This window comes from Lampetra fluviatilis, chromosome 11 (assembly GCF_964198595.1).
Source record: "Lampetra fluviatilis chromosome 11, kcLamFluv1.1, whole genome shotgun sequence".
NCBI classification, from domain to species: Eukaryota; Metazoa; Chordata; class Hyperoartia; order Petromyzontiformes; family Petromyzontidae; genus Lampetra; species Lampetra fluviatilis.
In genome coordinates, this window is record NC_136285.1 from 3,283,346 (window position 1) to 3,306,434 (window position 23,089).

At 46.5% G+C, this 23,089-nt stretch overlaps 1 protein-coding gene across 1 annotated transcript in view; it reads right to left on the reverse strand.

The window, feature by feature from the left end:
• Positions 1-23,089, reverse strand: part of LTA4H (leukotriene A4 hydrolase) — a 118,190-nt gene that overhangs the window by 64,679 nt on the left and 30,422 nt on the right. Inside the window, exons 5-6 of the mRNA XM_078860811.1 lie at positions 10,397-10,465; positions 5,169-5,273 (exon numbers count right to left, since the gene is read on the reverse strand). Of these exons, the coding sequence (XP_078716937.1) occupies positions 5,169-5,273; positions 10,397-10,465 (174 nt within the window). The remainder of the gene's footprint in view (positions 1-5,168; positions 5,274-10,396; positions 10,466-23,089) is intronic.

Sequence of the window (23,089 nt, forward strand, 5' to 3'; positions counted from 1 at the left end):
CTGTTCCACTTGTGCTCAGAGTGCCGCAGCTGATCCAATGGTTGTCCTGGGAACTTTACAGGGGGGTACTGAGGACTTCAGCTGCTGTTGGAGCGATCTGGGGAGGCTCGTGGAGTTTGACATGCACACCACACCTTACGAGTTAAATTCCCTATATATATTTTTTTATTTACAGACCAGGTATGTACTTTGTGCTGATATAGCACTGACATTGTACAAGCTCTCATCCTTCCATGGTGTATAAAATAAGTGCCACTTTGTGGTTATATAGAAGGATGCCCCCCCCCCCCCCAACATTGTGGAATTGTGGAATTTCATCCACTGGATCAGCCCGAGTGGAGACGCATGCTGCCCCATTGCTGAATGTATGTATGTTGAACTTATTCCGCCTCGCATCCGTACGTAGCCAACATGATAATCGGTGGTGCGGGGGAAGGACAACAAACTAAACACAAAAAGCTGTTATAAAGAAATGGGTTTTCAATCTAGATCATTTAAGAGTGGACAACTCCAGTGGCTTCCTAATATCGGAAGGAAGAGCGTTCCAGACGGCCGCCGAAGCGCATCTGAAAGTGAGCGATGCGGTGACCGCCGTGTTTGTTCGAAAATTCATCAATGTACGGGTGCATCATTAAACATGCCTTTTGTCATTAACATGCCTTTTGTCTAGACTTGCATTGGCATGTTTGGCTCATTGCCATAACCGCCCCAACGCTGGACATAGATACACATGTCGGTCGGGGGCACAGCACAGCACAGGTGGCTTAGCGGTCAAGCGAGCAGCTCACAGTCGGAGGGTGTAAGAGTTTGAATCCTGGTTGAGGGTTGACTCAGTGCATCAGCCCTCTGGGATCGATCAAATGAGTACTGCTTGCTTGAGAAGTCAACCAACAGTGGTTGTTCTGTGGAGAGACTCGCCCCCACCCTAGAAAGGTGGAATTTCCACCACTGGCCAAGGGCTGTAAATTAGAGATGACCACTGCTGCTGCCTCAGTGGCCACTTGAGCAGGAAATAACTCTTGACTTTTTGACCATTAAGCTACCGAATGTTTCCACGCCCAAGGCCAGTCGAGGGTGAGCTGCCACTGCGTGTGTACGCGTACGGGGACGTGCGCACTCGGAAAAAAAAAAAAATACAGACACCTGTGCGCGGATGGCCTCAAGGTAAATAGCAGGACACTGAAAGCAAAATGTGGCCGCTCTGCATGAAGGCGACATGTCAAGCGGCTATGCCTGCGAGCCGAGCAGAGCGACCACTTTTCGTATTTATCACGGGACCTCTCTTGCCACTATCAAAATATAAGAATAGGTTTTACCCTTTCCGGCATTAAACAAGTTGTGCAAAGATGTTAAAACACACCAAACTGAAACCTTTTGCAAGGAATCCTATCTGCGTTAACATGCAAAAAAACACATGCTCTGGTAGTGCGTTGTTTGCCTTTTGGCATCCTCTGGTCTACCACTGTTTGAGACGAGGCTGTAAAGAAAACTGTCTCTGGTGTGGACCAATCAGTTTCAAAGGCAATGCATCATATACTACCAGAGCATGTTTTTGTTTGCATTTTCACCACAAGTATATGTGGTTAATGCAGACAGTATTCCTTGCAAAAGGTTTCAGTTTGGTGTTTGAACATCTTAACACAACTGTTTTATTGCCAGAAAGGGTAAAACCTATTCTTATACCTTTTCATATTGCCGCCCGACCTCCCCATGTCCGGATGTTTGCGTCGCGGTGACCTTCACCTGGAGTGGCCACTTCAGGAGATTATTCAACGGTGCTGGCGTCATTCGGAAATTGGTGGTCGACCTTTTTATTTTGAACCACAACAAATGATGTAATCGGCCTACGACAAAAATCGCCTGGAATATCTCGTCATTTATAAAAGCTTAGCGGGCTTTTGAAGCCTGGATAATATTTGAGTGGGCAGCCACCAAGTAGAACACAACAGGGTGGTGTGGGCTGCATGGCTGTGTTGTGAGCAACAGGGGGCAAAACAATCCACAGTTGTCATGCATTATTATACTCCCTCACCTACGATCCCCACCTTCACAAACCCGCCCTGACCAGCGTGGTAAAAGTATGGACAAGTAATCACTGTGAGCTGCACGGCATGGGTAATAAGAGACATGTGTAACAATAATGCATCACGATGTTGACCAGTTCCACATTAATGAGTGTCTGGCTTGCGGGAGGACCAGAGAAAAACGCAAGAATACAAGAGAATAACCTAAAGCGCCGCGCGGATAGAATCAACAATCCATATCTCTACCGCAAAACTTCTGACAACCTCGCAGCTACTCCTGCAGCCACTTCATGAGGCCTCGATCAGCCACAATAATGCGGTGGGTATTTCATGGCCTCGAAAAAAAAAAGTAGCTCACCTCATATATCACTCATCTGATGTATTTATCAACATCAGTCCTTAGAATTGGGCTGGGCTGAATAAGATGTGTAAAACATTTGTCTGTAGCCATTGATTAATGGGTCGAGACCCTTTGGCTCCCTGCATTTGAAAATCAGGTGGTTGTCGGCATACAAACCAAAGTTCTTTGCCGCGCTGGCTTAGTGTCCCGAGAGCATTCGTTGTCCCTCCGAGGCACCCAGCCACTTCTTAAAGTGTCACGATATTCAATCGGCGTATTATTCAGCTCACGTGATGTGACGGTGATTCTCACTTAGCTTAAGCGAAACTCTTTATCTGAGCCAGCTAACAGCAGATCATTCAAACTGTTGCAATGGCAGGCGCCATTCAAAAAAGCAACTCGGCAGCACTGTTTCAGGTCGAGATGTGTGCAACGTGGTGGTGAGATGTTAACTACCTTGCCTGGTATACAGGCGGCCGCGAGTTCTATCCCGACCCTGATGCCTGTATATCTGGAGTTTGCGTATCTCTCTTCCCGTGGCCACATGGATTATTCTCCGGGTCCTCTGGTTTTACCCTCCACATTTAGAAACATGTGGTTAGAGTATTTGGCTGCTATAAATTTCCACCCGATAAGCCACTTCGTTGAGCTATCATTTGTGATAGCCAGGTCGCTTCAGAAAAAGAGATACATAGCTCGGTGGGTCTTACCTGGTAAAAAAAATAGTTGAATAGTTTTAGTTTTTAGTTCGAGAGGGGGCCAGATGGTCCGTGTTCATGGGAAATAGCGGACAAGTTAAATTGCCTATTGCCTATCTCCTACTCGTGAGCAAACGCCGGGGGTAAACAGTCAGCCAGGCTTGTGTGACGCTTGCATTCCAACAGGCCGCCTAGACAGTGCAGGCCCCCCACCGACTGGGGCGGTCTCCTCGTCGGTAGCAGCGATTTAACGCATTCGTCATTTGTGACGTCCAAGTTCCATGCCTTGGTTGGCATGGGACTCGTGGTCAACAATAGAAATCATTTTAATAAATCACAACATTTGGGAGTGTTTCGAACCCCTTGCGATTAATACATGTGTAGTGACAGTGCGGAGCGATAGCGGGACAGTGTAGCTCCCCGCGATCATGGTTACTAATGGACGAGTTAATGACGAGTTAACGAGCATTCATGAGGCGGGAGCCAATGGCGGGGAAGTGCTGCTAATGGACGAGTTAAGCATTCATAAGCCGGGATCAAATGGCGGGGAAATCTGAGAAAGACGTGAGCGGCAGGGCCAGATGCGGTGAGGAGGATTCAGGCTCAGGGTGTGGCCGGAGCGGGCGAGCATCAATAGCAGCGTGAGCGGAGGCTTGGGGCTGCTTGGTTTGGGGGAACTGCTGTGGTCGTCACCTGGGGTCGGGGCTTGGGAGCGAGATTGTCTACCGATTAAGGTTGTGGCTCATCACCCGAGTGTACGGAGCCACGTGTGTTATGTGTCGAGTTGTTATTGGACTGTATTTTTAATAAACAGAGGACAAGACGGAGTCTCTGAGAGCTACAAGACACATGCGAGTTGCATACGTGAAATAGCGTACATAAGCATAGTTTAATGTCTGATGCTATCTATCGACACACGCATGACGTAACAACAACACGTTATATTCACGTACAATGTGGAGGCCATTCGACCAATTCGGTTCGTGTTTGTTACAAATCTGCTATGTGTTGTTTAAGTTCAAGAAAGCGGCAACTTTGTACCAAACGTAATTCGAAGATTGTTCTCAAGGTCCCAAACTTGGCTGGAATTTGGGGCCGACAGCAAACTCAGATACAAATATAGTCTAAGCTGCTAAAAGTTCGTACAACTAAGCCACTGAAAAACCAAGCCAATGAGAAAACTATTTTTTTTCCACGTGTGAGCACAATGTAGCTGACTTATCACTCATGTCTTTATCCATTAGGCCCACTGGGTTGGCAATCGTGGCAGAGAAATGTTACACCCACCGACTCTGCTTTGAATGCATGATCCACACCATAGTGCTTGGAGTCTGTTCTTCTCCATTCACAAGTCTGGATTCTTGGTTCCCTGGCCGCACTACTCTACCATGCCTCATTTATTTTTTTACCAGGTTTGTGTGCTTCTTCCACGCACTGGTACCAGAACGTCAAACGTTCGGGTCGCTGGCCTGCAACGTTCCCTACGAGTTCAACGAGTCAGACTTGCGTATCAGCGCACGGCAGGTTCAGTTAATGCAGTGGGTTCGTAATGTATGTATGTTGAACTTCTTTAGCACCGTACGTAGCCAACCATCCCAATCAGAGGTGCGGGAGAAGGAGAACAAACTAAACAATGTATGCATGTTGAAGTTCTTCAGCACTGTAAATAGCCAAACGTGCCAATTGGAGGTGCGGGAAAAGGGCAAGAAACAAAACGATGAATATGTGTGTATGTTGAGTTTCTTTCGCACCGTACGTAGCCAACCGTGCTAATCGAAGGTGCGGGAAGACAACGAATTAAACACAAAAAGCAGCTTTAAAAGAAACGAGTTTGTCAATCTAGATGATTTCGAAGTGCATCACTCCGGCGGCTTCCTAATATCAGAAGGAAGAGCGTTCCAGACGGCCGCAGAAGCGCATCTGAAAAGCGCGCGATGCGGTGACCACCGTCTTGTTTCGCTGGTTTGACAAAAGCCGCTGCTGCGAGGGTGACCGGAGTCCGCGTGAAGCTTTATGCTCCTTGACGAGATCAGCGAGGTAACGTGGTTCATTGTGGCAAGCACTTTGTGTGTAATGAGTGGGACCTTACAGGTGAAGTTGACTTACGGGTTGCTTAAACTTGTGGATGGTGAACTCTCCATTGGTGGGGTCAGGCTCACTGCCATCGGACAGGGCACTCATCAAAGCCACCAGTGACTTGGGCACAGACACCTGGAACACGGGGACAGAACAAGAATCACTCCTCTTGCATTGTAAATGCGACGTCAACAGTGGGCCACAAGCATGTTGTCCATTAAATCGGTTTACATACGAGTAGCCCCAAAAGTTAGTCGACAAGAGGCGGACACAGTTAGCTATTTGCAATTAACTTCTATTCACATCAAAATAGCATGATCTTGAAATTATTATCACAAACATGCACCTAACAAAGCGACAAGGAAGGAATTGACATAAAATGAATTAATAAGTTGTACTCAATCTTGGGAAAATCATTTTGGGCCACCCCGTGTATCTGAGTCACTGGCATTGTGGCACGAGCACCCAACGCACCATTGGCAGCTGTTGTGATCAAATCTTGTTTGTGGGTTGACTCAGCCCATTCCAATGCAGCCACGGACCCTGCCACACAATTGTGGAATTACCACAGCCAGCTCCAGGTCACCAATGGAGCTGCATGCAACCCAATGCTCAATTGAGGATGGATGGCGGCGCTTTCATTTTTTGGATTGGCATACGTACGTGTATTAAATTCTGGCCTGTGTGGAATGACCTTCAATGTATTTTCCATCTGCCTCTTCTCTTTCCATTCGCGCAACAGAAAGGTCAGAAATGTGGTCGTTGTATCCCTCGGACAGGCCCCTTCATTGCCCCTATTTTTGTGTTGTTGTTTTTTGTTTTAGCAGGTAAGGCCCACTGAGCTATGCAGCTCTTCCCCAAAGCGACCTGGCCACAGATGATAGCTCAACAAAGTGGCTTATCACGTGGAAATTTACAACTGCCAAATACTGTAAATGCATGTTGATTATAAATGTGGGGAGAAAACTCTGAAAACTCGGAGAAAAACATCCACGCGACCACGGGGAGAACATGCAAGCTCTAAATATACAGCAGGCGCCAGGGTCAGGATCGAACCTACGACCTCCTGTATACCAGGTGAGGCAGTTAACATCTCTCAAACAGGCTCCATCTCATTATTTGGGTCTTTCGGTGAAGTCACGTAGATAGGTTCAAATAAAATAACAAAAAATAACCAAAAATTACAAAAAACGACAACGTTGTTGTTCATCCTGAATAATCTACGTTCTCTGTCTACAGACTCCCCAACACGTGGACCTGGAACCGAGCTGGGGTCCGGTCCGTTGTAGCTAGTTACGGTGTAACTAGTGCAGTTAGCCTGGTGGTCACCACCATACGTTGTTATTTTGTTAAGGGGCAGTTACCCCCTGTGTTGGTGTTAATAAATGTGTTGCCTCCAAAGTGTGCGTCTGCGAGTCAGTTTGAGCCCACTGCATAACTACTGCCGCAGACACAGCTTAGTTTGTAGACGCCGGGGTATTGCATGTTAGGGATCACATCAGGGGCGGTTTCTTCATTAGGGCGATTGGGCGACGAACCACCAATGTCATTAAACCATAAAGTCACCCTAGCCGTCACTGTGCCTCTGGATATAGTCCAATCAGCGTCATGCTACGTTCTGTGGAGTACCGCCTCTTTTTGGGCGATTTCCCTCCAGCTGAGAATCGCCCCGAGTGGTCCCATAGACTTACATTCAAAGATGTTTTTTTTCGAACGGGGGCACTGCAATGCATTCTCTATGGCTTCCGGGAGGGTTCGCCCTAACATGCTTACGTCATCATACGTAAGCACGTTTCATCCAACAATATAATTTGTCGCCACCTAGTGGAATCTTTAATAAAAGAAACTTGAGTGGTTTGTTTTAATAGTGAGTATAGAAACAAACAAGATGTATTGTAAGAGTCACTTTATTTTTCATTAATATTAAAGAAGTGAAGTTGCCTTTACATGCTTAAGCTGTTAATTTATCCATTGCATGGGTGGACCTTATCCTTATCAATCATCCAGACATTTGCCCCCCCTGAGAGATTTTGCAGGAGCCACCACTGGATCACATCCTTCACAGATGGGATCAGATCACGAATTTCACGTACTGTGTTAAATCAAACCTGGATCTTGTGTTTGCTCATGATTTTGTAGATATTTTTGGTGACCCCTGCTTTGTATGGCAAGGTGATGGTTTTGATTGGGTCCTCAGATGGTTCTTTGCCAACGGTTGGGGTGATAGCTTTACGGATTGTGTAGTCTGAATAACCATTCATCTTGAGAGCTTGGTGTACGCGTTTCAGTTCACTGGCTAGATGATGATGGTCGGAAATACATCGAGCTCTATGGTGCAGCATCTCAGGGTAATGAGCTCACTCCTATTTGACAGGAAGCAGAGCCCACTAGGCATCTCCAAATGCACTTAAATCGCTCGGTACAGCTGGCGTTTTCATTTACACGGTCGCGGATGGTGCATACCATTATGGGTCAAACATTTCGCTGGGTTTTGAGATCCTAACAAAAAGATATCCGATTGCCCCTGCATAACTCAATGGCTCTGCGATGGGGAAGAGTTGAATTAATTGACGCGCCGGTATCAGCGCTCCGAAACCCAAAGTTTAGTTTGGCAGTCGTCTCTTGTGTGAGCATGAGCACGTGTGTGGCTATTTAAGGTCGTGACTCCGCTTACAGAATGATTTACTTAAACGCCGTAATTTGGGTATAAATAGAGCACGGGTTCCATTAGACCCAGCCAAGGCTTTGGGGCAGCAGTAGGGCCAGTAACGCCGTCCGCGCACGCAACGGCCAACTGCTGTCAGGTAGCTTAGGCATGCTAGTAGCACAGTTTATACGGTTTACAGCGGCGTAAAAGCCCACTTAAGGCTTACACAAACAAGCATATAAACAAACTGTGAGGGCTGCGTGTAGGCGGTTGGAAAAGGAACACTCTGATGAATGCACAGAGGCAGGTGTCGTCACACAAACAAAGTGACGGAAAACTGATTAAATGTTCATCCATGTCAATAAACAGATAGTTGCGGAATCTTAAACGTGCATTGCTTAACAAGCTTAGGCTTTACCCTTAACATGCCTGGTCATTGCAATGGCACCAAAACAAACTTATTAGAGCAAAAAAAAATAGCCTTGCAAACATTTGAATCCAATTCCTTACAACTACAGAATTAGACGGTGACATTTGAGGTGGCTGGGGGGACTCGGGGGGGCGGCTAATGTCTGGGTCAGAGAATTTAAATCGGCACCACTAATATCTTGGGTTTGAAGATAGGCAGCCACACAAGGTTAACGTTTCTAGCCTCAGCTCAATCATCAAAGGCTACACAATAAACTCACAGAGTTTAATAGCTAAGAGCAGATAAAAAAATCCTTTTATGAAAGTGTAATTAATTATGAGGATGCTCTGGTGGTGTAGTGGTGAGCACACTGGACATGCAATCCGCAGGTTGTCGGTTCGATCTCTTGGCACGGCAGTTGAAAACAAATGGCACAAGTTTCTCAAATCCCTCGGCATCTGTCCACCCAGCAGTGTCAATGGGCATCATGACAGTTAATCGACTGGCGGGTCACGTGTGGTGGGATAAAGTGTGGGTACTCCCACCTATTTGAAGATATCTGGCGAGCGTGGAAGAGTAGGCCAATAATACCCTATAGAGGGGTTCTCTAGAGCTCCCTTCATTGGAGGCCCTTCCACTAGTATAGGTGAGAGCACGCAGACGCGGGGCTGCACTTTTATTTTTACCAAAAAAAATGCTTAATAATTCATCGTGTCTTAAGTGTTATGTGAGAACAAATTGACATGTGGCTGTGATTTTTTTTCCTTTAAAAAAGAAGAGCCGGATAAACAGAGCGAGAAGGCACCACCTCGAACACCGCACGTTTATTTATTTTCTCGAAAACGTTTAAACTGCCGGGCGGCAGTAAACACCGCCTGCGCAGCCTGCATCAGGGTCAATGCCCAGGCAGATACCACAGAGGTCACGGTGGCCGGTCACACAAGTGCAGATCATGCCCGACAAAGATTCACGCTTTGATCCACGTGCCTCGTTTCCCTTGACTCCCACGTCAAAAGGTGGGGGCTGGCAAAGGTCTTGTCACGGGCTCCATCTGATTGGCCACCCACAGTCACCTGACTGGAGGGTGTGTCTGATCACATGATAATTGCGACTCGCTGTGATTGGTCACCGACGCTTTTTAATTGCCACTCAATGGGCACCGGGTCAGGAAGCCAACAGCCCCCCCTGATGAAGACTGCAGCTCAGCGGGTCAAAGGTGGAGATGAAACATTTCAATGTTTCAGGCTGAACCTTCCACTTCTGTTTGTGCTCAACAGCCGATTTCTTGACATGCGAGAATACATAACGTAATCCTCAGAATCATGTTCTGAAACTATATTACTCAAATAAAAGTATTTATTTGAGCAAACTCATCCAAGGCATTTCAGGAAGCGCACCTTCCAGCTAAGAGTACGCCAGCGATGTGACTACAGAACGGTGTGTGTCATCTTCCCGGGAGTTCCAGCAAAATGTTTATTAACCTCATGCCATGACTCCAAGAGCACATTAGTATGCCTAAATAAAAAGCCCATTTTTGAGATATGCCAATTGTGTTAGAACACAAGTCCAACTCTCCATGCCAAAATATTGTTTCCATTCTCTAAGTTTGTGGGACTTGTAGACAATGTTTATCAGCAGCATTTGTTTAAGCAGGTAAACTTAGAACCGGTTTTGACTTTCTGAGCCTCATCAGAAGTCAGTCCCTTAAACAAATGCTGCTGCTCCGTGCCAGGTGTTATCTGCGATAACAATTCAATCAGCCAGACACCATAAACCTGCTGAACACAACTCTTGTTTATAACGGGTGTCAGAGGCGTCACTCTGAATTCGGTTCATTGTTTTATCATTTAACAGTCCAGCAAGAATAATAAATGGCGACCTGGCTGACTGATTATGGTTGCGCCAGCACAGCCATTAATTACTTGCCACAGCAAAAAAAAATGGTAATTCAACTGCAATAAAAAATACTAAAATATAAAGTGTTGAGATTCGAAATTCTCATCGTGATCCGAAAAAAAAATCTACGCGAAAAATATTTGCGACCGAAAAAAATGAGGTAATCCATCGTGCGTAATTTAACCCGTAGACTGCGCAGTGTAAGTGTAAGAGTTCACAACTGGTCTCAGAGAGGGCCTTAGTGGTGGAGGTGCTGCTTGCGAGTGCACTGCGGTGCATTTCACTCGGGCACCGCTGCGTCATTACCTTGGCATCGTAGGTGAACTTCAGCGACGGGGTGTCCTGGCAAGGGACCATGCTCCGGCAGTGAATTGCCTGCAGAGACAGAGTGGCGGTTTGCGTGAGTATTGCAGCTGTCGACACTCGATACACATTCACGTGGCATTTTCCTCCGGGTCCTCCGGTTTTTCCCTCCACCTTGAGAAACGTGCGTTTAGAGTATTTGGCTGCGAAACATTTCCACGTGATGATAAACCACTTCGTTAGGCTATCATTTATGGTCAGGACGCTTCTGAAAAAGAGCTACTCTGTATGTAGCTCAGTGGGTCTTATCTGGTAAAATAAAAAATAAACTTTAGTTTTAAAAGTTTTGTTTACATTATAGCTTCTTAAGATCTTGTTTTATTTTTGGGAAGAGTCCCGTCCATGTCAGTGGCTCTTCAAGTCAAGCATCTTTCCAGGCAGGGATCTGCCATCGCATTTTGTATTTAAATACAAACATTAAAGGCTCAACGGGGATAGGGCTGGTCTAGTCCTTAGTGTGCAGTCCCATTAATCCTACTGGTCATCTGTGAAAAAGAGCTTTATAGCTCATCTGATTTCTCCAGGGATAAATAAAGATTCTGAATCCGGCAACTTGAGTTCAACTCTCAGCCGCAGCTAAAATCAGTGGTGAGTAATATTTGAATGGGTCCTGGTGTCCCCTTTTAGGTGTAGCCACGAAAGTAATTAACCACTTGACGAAAGCACCGCTGTGTAGCTGACAAAGAGCCAAGGTGGCCTAATGAGATGTCACGGCAAACATTGACCTTGAACAAATACATTTATAATTTGATACAACGAGAATCAATACAATGCTGGAAGAAGGCACCCCCCTTGGCCATGTGAGTCATAGGGGTTTGCTTTAACCATTCCTTAGCGTGCTGGTCAGCGTGGTAAAGGGTGGGGGGTAGGGGGTGGGGTGGTGGTTCCGGGAACGGTCCAGAAAACACTCGACCACTGATGTTAGCCGTGTCCAAAAAAAAAATCGAGTTAAGTGTTCGTAGCATAGTGCGCAAATCATTGCGTAAACTGCTCCACGCCGTGTATATAATACGCCCGAGTGATTGAATGAACCGACTGAATGGGAGTATCTTTTCAGTGAGAGATCGTTGTACTCACGAAAGATTTCTTAACAACTACGCTTCACTTGATGTACCCCCTGAAATGGCCTTTCACAGCCGCAAACGTGTTAATGCGACCGCTTCGGCCACGTTAAACTTTAACGCAGTGTTACATAAGTTGACAGAACATTAAATGAGCGGTAACTCGGAAGATACAATCATTGACGATTCTACCGGCCAAAGCTGGAAGGCCACAGGTGAGTTCACTCGCCAATGGGCCAAGTTGCAAGGAGTCAACAGTTTGGAATGACTACGGCAAGCTAAACCATCTACAGCTAGACGTTAAAGCTCCTGAGTAACATTAATGATATTTGCGCGTATTAATGTCATAGTCCCATAGCCCATCATGATCAGCCGTGGTCAATCCACTACAGGGTTATAAGCCTTGATCCTGTGATATAATAATTCCCACCTGCAGGTATATTGAACTTCTATTGCACCGTACACAGCCAACCGTGCTCATCCACGGAAGGACAACAAAGTAAACACCAAAAAAGTTGAAAAGAAATGAGCCTTCAATCTAGATGATGTAAAAGTGCATAGGTCCAGTGGCTTCCTAATATCGGAAGGAAGGGCGTTCCAGATGGCCGCAGAAGCGCATCTGAAAGCGCGCGATGCGGTGACCGCCTTTGTTAAATGGCCAGCCAAAAGCCGCTGCGAGGATGACCGGAGTCCGAGTGATGGTTTGTGCTCCTTGGCGAGATCGGGAAGTTGGGACAGACGAAGTCTCCTCCATGTCGTTCCGTGGTCGATCCGGCCCCCAAACACCCCCCCCCACCATCCCCCTTGTTTATCCTGGCCTGTACAGGTGGGGACTTGCCTTATGATTGTTTTAATTAATCATCATCATTACGATCCACGGGCAGATAGACCCAAGAAGTGTCCATTGCACATTCCGTTATTTGTTTCCACTTTCCTCGTCTGTCTTGTGCCAACATGCTCAAGAGGTGCCACATCTCTTACGTTGTCAAGCCATTCTCTGTTAGGTCTTCCTCTCTTTGTTCTAATTGCATTGTTTTTAAAGGTTTTATTGGAGAATAATCGTTTGTGTGCAGGGGGTCTTGGTTTTTGAAAGTTGCCTTTAAATAAATGAATGTGATTGATTGAAGAAAGATGATGATGATTTTGGCAACTCCAGCACGCAACTCTCACGATCCCATTGTAAGCATCAACCATGATTCGTGGTTGCGATTCCGTTCAAGGACAATTTCTCACACCTCACTATTCCCATCTCGTTCATATTGTTTCTTGCTCGTACTGCCTTCTCGTTGTTTCTTCTCGTCTTTTGCAACTTGTTCGTTACGCAAGCCAACACGCAGCATCCACACACAATGTGTACAGTTTTCCCGCTTTATTTACGAACCTGCTATCCACGATGTTAACTATCCACGAATCACATTTGGAACTCTACACGATTGCATCGAGAGAAAGAAAGGTGAGATAAAGCGATGAGAGATAAAGTGATGACATTAAGCGATGAGTTAAAGTGATGAGAGTGACGAGATAAAGAAATTAGATAATCTAGATTCTAAGATTTTGTGGACCAATTTCATTTTCCGCGAAATTTGCCAATCACGAGCATCACCGTAATGCATCCCTCGCGAAGAATGAGGGATCCTCTCATACACTTTGCATAAAATGTTGCTTGTCAATGTTACCATGCACGGTGTGCCGCGTGTATCGCGAGCATTAAGATCGATGTGAACCATTGAATCGAGGTACCGGTGAGACGGACCTCGCTAGGAACCCCCCACGGGGACTCTACCCACACAACCCTGTTCCGCTATCTCCTTCCCGTAACTCCACCACCACCACCACGTCCCCCACGCTCCAATACCGTTGGCTCTCCAGAGCTCGTTACCGCTAAAGTGACAAAACGCTGGGCGCGAGCTTCTTGAGGATCGACGTTTCATACGTCGGAGTGGTACCCGGCCCTTGACATCTTCTTCCACGTCAATACACCACCGCCTTCTTCTTCACTGCGGCCGTGAGAGAGATCCCGTGACGGTCCCGGAGGACAGCAGGCCATGCGTGCGTGCTAGCGTCGCGGCCCAAATGCGCCAGCTACAAAATGATTGCTCGCAAGTTCGTTGCTTGGGTAAAACCGGGCAGCAGCATCGCACCCTAATGGCAAACTATAGTCGTCGTCTATGAAACACAGAACTTTTGTGATCAGCTTGTGCTCTAAGAACCGCACAATTGCCAAATGTACTTACATCTTGTTATTAATATTGTGGCTAATGAAATGAAAGGAAGCATAAGGAGTGTGGAGAGCAGTGTGGGGAAGGTGACGACACAACTGATCAGAAACCATCTTGCATGGTTCACAGCCAAGATGCCTCAGCGAGGCACTGGGAAGTGGTAATTTCACTCGTCCACTCGACCAGTGCTGGAAATTCCCCATTTCTATGGTGGGAGCCAGTATATCTAGGAGACAACCAATACAGACTTCCCACAACGTGGTATTCATTTGGTCGATTCTGGAGAGAAATTATAGACCCAAGTTAATCTGCAACCAAATGTGTAAAAACTGTAACGTGGGGGATATCAGATGACGTTAATGTGTTGGTGGTTTTTGATTAAAGCTTTGCTGATGATGCAAGCAAAAGTATCTCGTTTGCCCATGCACTGCATCATTTTACCAATTCGCTGCGCTTGGAGTGGAAACAAATGGCGCGCGGTGTCAAACGAAACTTTGGCGCAGCCGCCAGCCGAAAGCCAAACAGGGGAATGAATGAAAGAAACGGGGCAATCAATTAACAATCACGGCCTCGCCCGTCCTCGCACGGCGGGGCCAGACGGCAGCCGAGAGACAATGCCAGCATTGTTGCAGCCGCGACATTGGCACGAACGTTATTAATGTTGTAACTCCACACAAGGGCTGAGGGGCTGCCTGTTGGACCACACTTCCAAATATCTGTCTTTACCGCCCTGATATCTCAATCGACCTGTTATGCACAGGAGTCAAAAGCTCACTGGCGGTTACAGACTACCAATTTAAATCGACGCACATACGGGTGTTCATGGTTTGCAAATTGAAGGGTCATCTTTCGACAAAAATACCTGCGAACGAGTAAAGGCGTGAAGCGTATACCTATTCAGCACAGCGGTGCAAATGCAACTGGCTGGGGACTGTGGGACAGGCGGATGTTGTGAAAAGGTTTGATATGTGAACACCGATAATAAAAAAAAAATAACAGTTAAACTATGGGCAAATATAGCACTGAGTGGAGATGGTTAATTGCTCTGGGCAGATATGTGACTGCCGGATATCTGACTGGCGGATATGTGACATCGTGCTGCACTGACAAAAGCAACGAGCGGTGCGCTCATCTTCTCTGATGGCACTAATTCCATTGGTGGACATTCAACATTCCTCTGGCTGGGACCGGTCTGTCCAAAGCATGAGAGCACTGTTGACATCCCACGGTGCGGTGTCTAATTAACCCGCCAGGGACGATGGGCGGAGTTGGCCCAGGACCGGGGTGCGAGCTCAGAACCTTTCAACGAGCGAGCCACTCTGCCGCTGGGCCACGCGGCCAGATCATAATCCATTATAAAAGCTCGGCGTTCCATTTGTCCGTAATTTGTCCGTCAACTCAATTATAAGAGCCTTTCATAAGGCCTGAATCAAAAAGTTATAGAAAGTGGATGCCCCCAGATGTGGGGGTAAAAAGTTGATCTGACAGGTTGACAACAATTGTCGACCCCCCCCCCCAAAAATACATGTTTTTTGTAGCCTTATATGCCTACACACCCTACATACAATAGAGTCAGTAGTATCATCTGCACACATTGGGAGGGGGAAGAGGACATCGATGGGGGCGAAGCGCTGAGAAGCCCTTCATAGGAGCTTAGAATAAGGCGGGCCATAGTTTCGCCTTATTCCAGCTCCTGTAAAAATGTTGAAAGTTAAACTGTTGCTTGAGCTCAACCTTTTTTGTCAAGGCAATACAATCTGAAAATGTGATCTCTCCAACTAAAGAGTCCGTTCAAATATTTGAACGTCCTCTATTCATTTTCACCGTTTGCAACGTAAACATACTGCGCAGCGTCGATGACAATGATGGCGAATTGCTCTACGGCTGAAGCAAGCCGGCTCGTGCAGTGGGTGAGGAACCCGGAGAAACTTGGTGAGGAAGTGAAACGGCGTCTTGCCTTTGTGGTTAGGAATTACCGCTTTAATCGAACGCAGTTGGTTGCATTCTTTCGCTCCGACAACAGCTTACACGGTCACATGGGCAACGGATCAGCTGGCTCCCCGTCAAAAAAAACAATCCCATTAGCATTGCACACAGGCCATTCAGAGGGCACACATTGCGAGCCCTGACTGCGGGTCGCCACTATGGGAGGCTCCCGGGTTAGTGCGTAACTTAACGCCGGGGGTCGGTCAAAAAAGTTACCGACTTTTTTTTCTTTTCCGCGGCATGAATAATGCGGCTGGCGTCAGCACATTTCGCGAACTTGGCTGCGATCTCGGCAGCGCCGGGGGCCGCTATTCATAGACGCTCGGTCGCTCGCCCGCCCGCTCACGTGTCTCTACGGCATCAGCACATTCATGGCCGGCGCTGCATTGGCGGAGCAAAAAAACCTTCACGTAGGAAGCAACGCAACTATAGCTTTATTTTATAACGGTTCCGGCGTTACTTTTAGTTTAGGAGCGTAAGTCTAATTTTGCTGGAGCGTGGCTCCTACCCATACGAATGTGGAATTTTTCACCGGGTCTGAATAGCGGCCTGTTGCACACAATATGAGCAAGTAGGTTTCTGAGTAACTTTTGCAGAGCCAGAGGGCCGCATTTTCTCCAGGCACCCGTGTCATTTTACATGATATAAGACTTGAAAATTAAATCGGCGAGATACTGAAAACCAATAAACTTGCCGAACAACTCTTGAAGACATGTTTACAGAGGGCATCAGATGTGTAACTCTTAATTTTAATGGTTGTTTTGATCAATTAACAGTCCAGCGAGAAAATACAAAAAATGCGAATGAAGACCTGCCTGACCGTACTTGCGTAACCACAGCCATGAATTACTTGCCACATAATGAGGTTGCAATTCATTTAACACTTTGAGCTGTGACATGAGCATACCACGACCTGTTAATAATTTGTGGGGTTTTTTTCTCCTCCAGATAATGATTGTTTTAACGAGTATGTCGCTTGATCGCAGTGAAATAAAAGCGTTTCCACGTTCAAACCAACGTTGTCAGCGCCGCCCTTATTTGTGGAAACTCCACATCCCTCTCTGGTCATTAGCCAACCTCTTGACAGGGCAACCAGTATCAACTCCCCACAAAGTGACGGTGATTTTAATGAACCCTGATTCAAAGAAGGTCAGAGGCAACTCCCGACGCGAATGTGAACTGCAGCACTTATGAAATTAAGTGGAATGTGCCTGGCTGGATCATATCTCTTGAAGCAAAATGTAATCGATTAGCCCTAGGACTAGGTCGCTTCTGAAAAATAAGTTAAAACCTCAGTGGGCTTTGCCTGCTGGGATGGGGATGGTTTAAATTTATTTGTAGATTTTGGGGGGATTTGTTTTACCTATCTTGTACTAAGCACTCCTGTCGTGTTTTGTTTTGCATTGTTTGTTGTTGAAAATAGGGTTTCCCCTTTTTTTCTGGCAACAAAACAGGCGTTAAGATGTTAAAACACACAGATGATATTGTTTGTTGTTGTAACCGTGTGCCCAGACTGGACATTTGTGGAAAAAAGCTTCATAGCTCATCAGATTCTTCCAGTACAAATAAATATTCTGATTCTGATGAATGCTTCCGATGGCAAGTTTCAATCAGTAATATTGAACAATATAATCGCTAAACAAATTTTATAGGGAAGCACTGACCCAGAAGGCCCAGAGGCTGACAGATTCCATGTTCAGATCTTTCAAGATGAAACCAAACCCCCAGCCCACTCACTGTTTACCGTCACTCTTGTGGATGTCGCAAAAGGATCTCTCAAATTTGCCAATTCCCCACCGAAAAGTGTTTTCTACTTCGTAAAGGACTCCGTTTCTGATCACTCATTATTCAAGGTTTAAGGTAATATGATTTTATGCTGGGCATTTAAAAGCATGACAATGAGACTACCTGAATAAATATTAAGATGTTAATTTTCCTCATGACCAAATTACCTAGAGCGTGGTTGCCCGGCCTCATCAGAACTCAGAAGCTATGCAGGTTTGGGGCCTGAACAGGGCATGGTTGAGTGACTTCCAGCAACAAAAAGCATCGGTAGTCAGCACCGTCGGCACTGGAAGGCATTGAAGCTCAGTCCATTGATGATACCGCACCTCCGATGAGCACAGCTAGCTACGTACGGTGCAAAAGAAGTTCAACATACGTACATCTACACTCCCCTCACAATCGCCAAACCGGACACTCACCACAGTGGTGTAAATACCGTACACATGACCCTCAGTGTCTGCATGGCACGGCAGGAGGCCCTAGTCTGTCAGTGACAAACGCGCTGTAGACGCACGCGTGCACGGCTCTATTCAAATGGACGTACGTTAGGCTAACATGCTCAGGGTTATGTCACGTGATCTATATGGATTAGCTGCCGCTGATGTCTTCATATGACGCTTCAAACTCATAAATTTTGCCCTTTCATAAACCCAAAAAAAAATTCTAATTTTAATTATCACGAACCTGTGCCAATGAGATAATAGTAATATCATAACAGACTGCAGACAGGGTAACAATGCGGGACGAGTGGCATCTTCCATCGTTAACGTGAATGTACACAGAGTGACCCATTTATAGACACCCCACTCATTGCCAATGACCCTCTCCAATGTCTCCTCAATAGGCGACTTGATATCGTGAATATTGCAAAACCTGTGGCCCATATTCGACTAAAAATCTAAACTACTACTGTATTTGTTTTTACCAGGTAAGGCCCACTTAGCTATACAGCTCTTCTGCATAAGCGACCTGGCCACAAATAATAGCCCAACGAAGTGGCTTATCACGTGGAAATTGAAAGCAGCCAAATATCGATTTAAAGCTTTCGTGACTGCAGGGATTCATCTTCTTGGGTCTTTCGGTAAAGTCACGTAGAAGGGAAGTAATAAAATAATAAAAATAAAACATAATAAAATAATATAATATAATAAAATAATATTATTATTATTTTATTGTGTTTTATTCACGTAGAAGGGAAGTAATAAAATAATACAAATAAAACATAATAAAATAATATAATAAAATAATATTATTATTATTTTATTTTATTATGTTTTATTTTTATTATTTTATTACTTCCCTTCTACGTGACTTTACCGAAAGAACCAAGAAGATGAGCAGCCAAATACTCTGAATGCACGTTTCTAAACGTGGAGTGAAAAACCAGGGGACCCAGAGAAAAATCCACGCGACCACGGGCAGAGAGACATGCAAACTCCCAAATATACAGCAGGCATCAGGGTCAGGATCGGTGAGGGAGGTAACATCTCGCCACCTCGGCGCCAGAGAACCGGAGAAGAAAGCTGTAAGAACCGAGGGCAATGCGTCGTTGTGCACGATGGGGCTGCCATTCTGAACAGCCCATACATGGCCCACCCTGTGGTAGCACATTACACAAACCCCTGGCACAGGTGGCTACGCGGGGACAACTGTCATCCAAAATAGCGAATCGCTTACCGGTGGGGCATCGGAGCGACCGAGGTGCGATGTGACGTAAGAAGCAATAAATGTAATCCGCCTCAAAAGGTGGTAAAAAGTGTCGCCCCCTGCTGGTGAAGCGCACGCGCACAGGCACCTTGAGGCATGAGAGCCGGGTTACTAAAAGTCAACCTGTGAAATTGGACGGCCCAGACACTGCAATGCAGCAGGCCGTGTGAGTAGGAGGTCAAGTGACGCACTGCCTTCTTGATCCACTACAACAACAACAAAAAGCACTTTCAAAGAGTAGACAGGCCAGTTCACGTTAAACAACTGGTGTTTGAGGCATGGGTAATGATCTTGGGCCAGAAAGTAATGATGTGGCCTTTCCATACTCGAGTTTAATTTGTTTAAAGAGGTGGGAACTTAAGATATCAGGATAGTCTAATTTGTAAGAATGACCTGGGGCATCCGTCTGCCAATTTTGGGGGTGACGATTGCCATGTGTAATGATAATTTAGCAAAAAAATTTTTTTTGCCAAATATGGCCGGCACACATTTTATTTGGCAAATATGGCCGGCACATAAATGGCCTAGTCTTGCGAATGGCAACAGAGAATCTTTAACATCCACTGTGAAGCAGACAATGCGTGATAGTACCACGGTTATTCTTATGACACCAGCACCTTCGATTAGCATGGATTGGCTACGGACGGTGCGTAAGAAATTCAACATACATACAGCAGCAATAACCACGGAAGCTGCAATTCGACCTGCGAACATATGCAACAAACCATCACACCAAGTCCGGCCACCCTCACAGCGGCTTTTGACTTGCCATCGAACAAAGACGGCCACCGCATCACACGCTCCTGGATGCACTTCTACGGCCGTTTGAAACACTATTCCTTCCAATATTAGGAAGCCACTGGAGCTATGCACTTTTAAAATGTAAATTGGAAACGAATTTCTTTAGAACTGCTGTTGGTGTTAAGTTTGTTGCCTCCCCGCCTCTCCGCACCTCCGATTATCACGGTTGGCTACGTACGGCGCGCAAGAAGTTCAACATACGTACATGCAAGTGGCGAACGCGCTGCCGCTCGGCTGCATCACTATCCTTGTATGCGGATGGACGATGCTATAAATCAATTGGCAAGTAACACTACGAGAGTAAGCATCTTGGAAGTTGAGGATAGAACCAGTGCAGGAAAAGATGCCAGACATGCGAGTGCAGATCTTGTAGAACAAGATAAATAGATACGAACTCTGCAACAGCTAAAGGATCTGGCCCAAGGCAGGAAGTGATGGAAAGTTGTTTTTCGTGTAGTGACATCGCGGATGTCACTGTGTAATGCCGGCCCAAGAGAGGCACGGTATGCGATATATTGCCATCGCGGGCACCACATATGTTTCATTTCAGTTTCATTTATTTGCTATAGCCTTGTGAGCCATTCGGCTCTTGAATGTGGGTGCAGTACCTGCCCTGGAGGGGCTCTGTGAGCGCTGTCTGACAGTGCTCAATGGTACCACGCTTTGCGTGCAGTGCCGACCCCTACAGGATAGGGTGTGAGAGTGCCGGCCATGGGAATGGAGTTACTAAGGGCCATGGCACTCTGGTTGACCCCGAAGGACACGTGAACGGTAAAGTCTACACAGGGCCCTAGGGTGGGGGCTAGGGGTGGTCACGTGTCAGGCCCGAGATCCTGCTCGAGGATTCTAGAAGGTGGTCGTGGCTAGGGGCGGATCCAGCCCCGCCGCAGAGGATATAAGCCGGGTCCCCGAGAGGGACCAGCTGCTGTTGTTCATCCTGAAGAATCTACGTTCTATGTCCTACAGAGTCTCCAACACGTGGATCCAAGCTGTGGTCCGGTCCGTCGTAGATAGTTACGGCTAGTGCAGCTAGCCTGGTGACCCACCACCATAGGTTGTTATAGAGTCAAGGTGCAGTTACTCCGTGTGTTGGTATTAATAAATGTGTTGCCTCCAAAGAGTACATCTGCTACTCAGTTGAACTCACTACATTCGTATAAACGGCATTGGTTGTGATGACCTTCTGACTCTGACTTGTACAGTCTCCACGCATACCATTCAGCCTGCTCACAAAACAAACACGCAAGCTCTTAACATTGATCTAGCACATGCCCGCCCAGTGAGGCACGCTCCTGCCACAAGTTTATCAATGGCGCGCACTTGAAAACCGGCGACTTTGGAAGCGAGGTTGGTGGCTCATGCAGAGATGGTGCCGCCCGAAAATACTCACCTGCAGAGCCATGCCGTGGCTGTTTTGGGGCAGTACGGAAAGTAGGTCGCCGATCGGCCTCTGTGGTGGTTGAGTGTTCTCTCCCTTCACGTGTGACTTTTCGCTGGGCACTCATTCTGGTTTCCACCCACATGAACGATCACTGATGAGGCAGAATTATCTGAACCCCTACTTAATGATAATGATGACGAGGTAAATCGAGGTTTCCCTGGGTACAGCAACGATCAATTTCGCATAATTATAAATAATTGTTATTGTGGGATGGGAGAGGATACGGCGGTCAGCAAACTGAACTTTGAACCCAATGACCCAAGATCGATTGCCGGTTATGCTAACATCACCGCCAATTGATATCTGAACCGATCCTGGCTATACCCCGCATACCGGCGCGCAATCATCGTGGTGAAGTATGGTCAAACAAGCCCCTCATGATGATCGTTATGGTCAAGTGGAGGTTGTTTCATTCTGTCTCCACAACATTGTCCATCAGCCCGTTCTGTTTCAATCTGCAGATTAGCATAGGATTGCCATATAATCAGCATAGTATTTGGATGTAATTTGAATATTTTTTTAATAATGCCTGGACAAACATTTCCTTTTAATGCATTGTTCGGGTGAAGAATCGATATTCGTTGTGCTCATGTCCCAGACCACATAACGTCTTCATCCTCTGCAGGAAACCTCGTGAAAACGTCGGCACTCGCTGGACGGCATCGCCGGCGGCCGTGGACGTGGCAATAAACACGAACCTCACCGAGGACGCGACAGTGAAAGAAGCACTGGCGCTTCTCTCTCTGTGCCACAACCATGACGGACCACGCTACACCGCACTGGAACGGCCTCCCACAAATGGACCATCATCACAGACTCGCCGAGCCGTGACTGTCGTGAAGTCCGAAGTATCAAACGCATCACCAACGCATAGCACCATCCACACAGCTGCATACTGGCAGTGTCGCTGCGATCCGTGAAGCGTGTAATGCCTCCTTGGATTGGTTGAACTATTTACGATTAAACTAAACTGTTTTTTTATACTCTTTGGTTCTTTCGATAAAGTCACGTAGGTACCTACGTGACTTTACCGAAAAAAGCAAAGAGTATGGATTCCTGCAGTCACGAAAGCTTCAAATCAAGATTGGTTAATTTTTTATTTTACCACTGAGCGTTAGAGCTGTTTTTCAGAAGCGACCTAGCTAGCACAAATGATAGCTCAGGAAAGTGGCTCGTCACGTGGAAATGTATAACAGCCAAACACTCTAAACGTACGTCGATTCTCAATAAAAATCCACGCCAACCACTGGGAGAACACGCAAACTTCAAATATACAGGCGTCAGGGGCCAGGATGAACTTAGCGTTAGGCCACAATGCGTTCTAACACCGTCGCTTTTCCCTCCTGCTATACGAAGAAAAACCAAACAGAAGAGGCACCATATAACTCAGTGCACTGCAGGACCTCGTTGAATTACAGATGCTTACCCAGACTTGAACCCAGGTTTTTTTTTTACGAGCAGTGCGAGCTTAGCCGCACTGCCCCCTGCATTAACAAGTGACCGGGCCACCTCTCGTAAACATGTTGTTTTGAATTTGTGTGCCCGCAGTTGTTTACACTGGCAACCGGGAGGAGGGGAGGGGCTCGCTTACGGTCGTTTAATCGAACAAGTGCAACGACAACCGCCACCCGCTGAT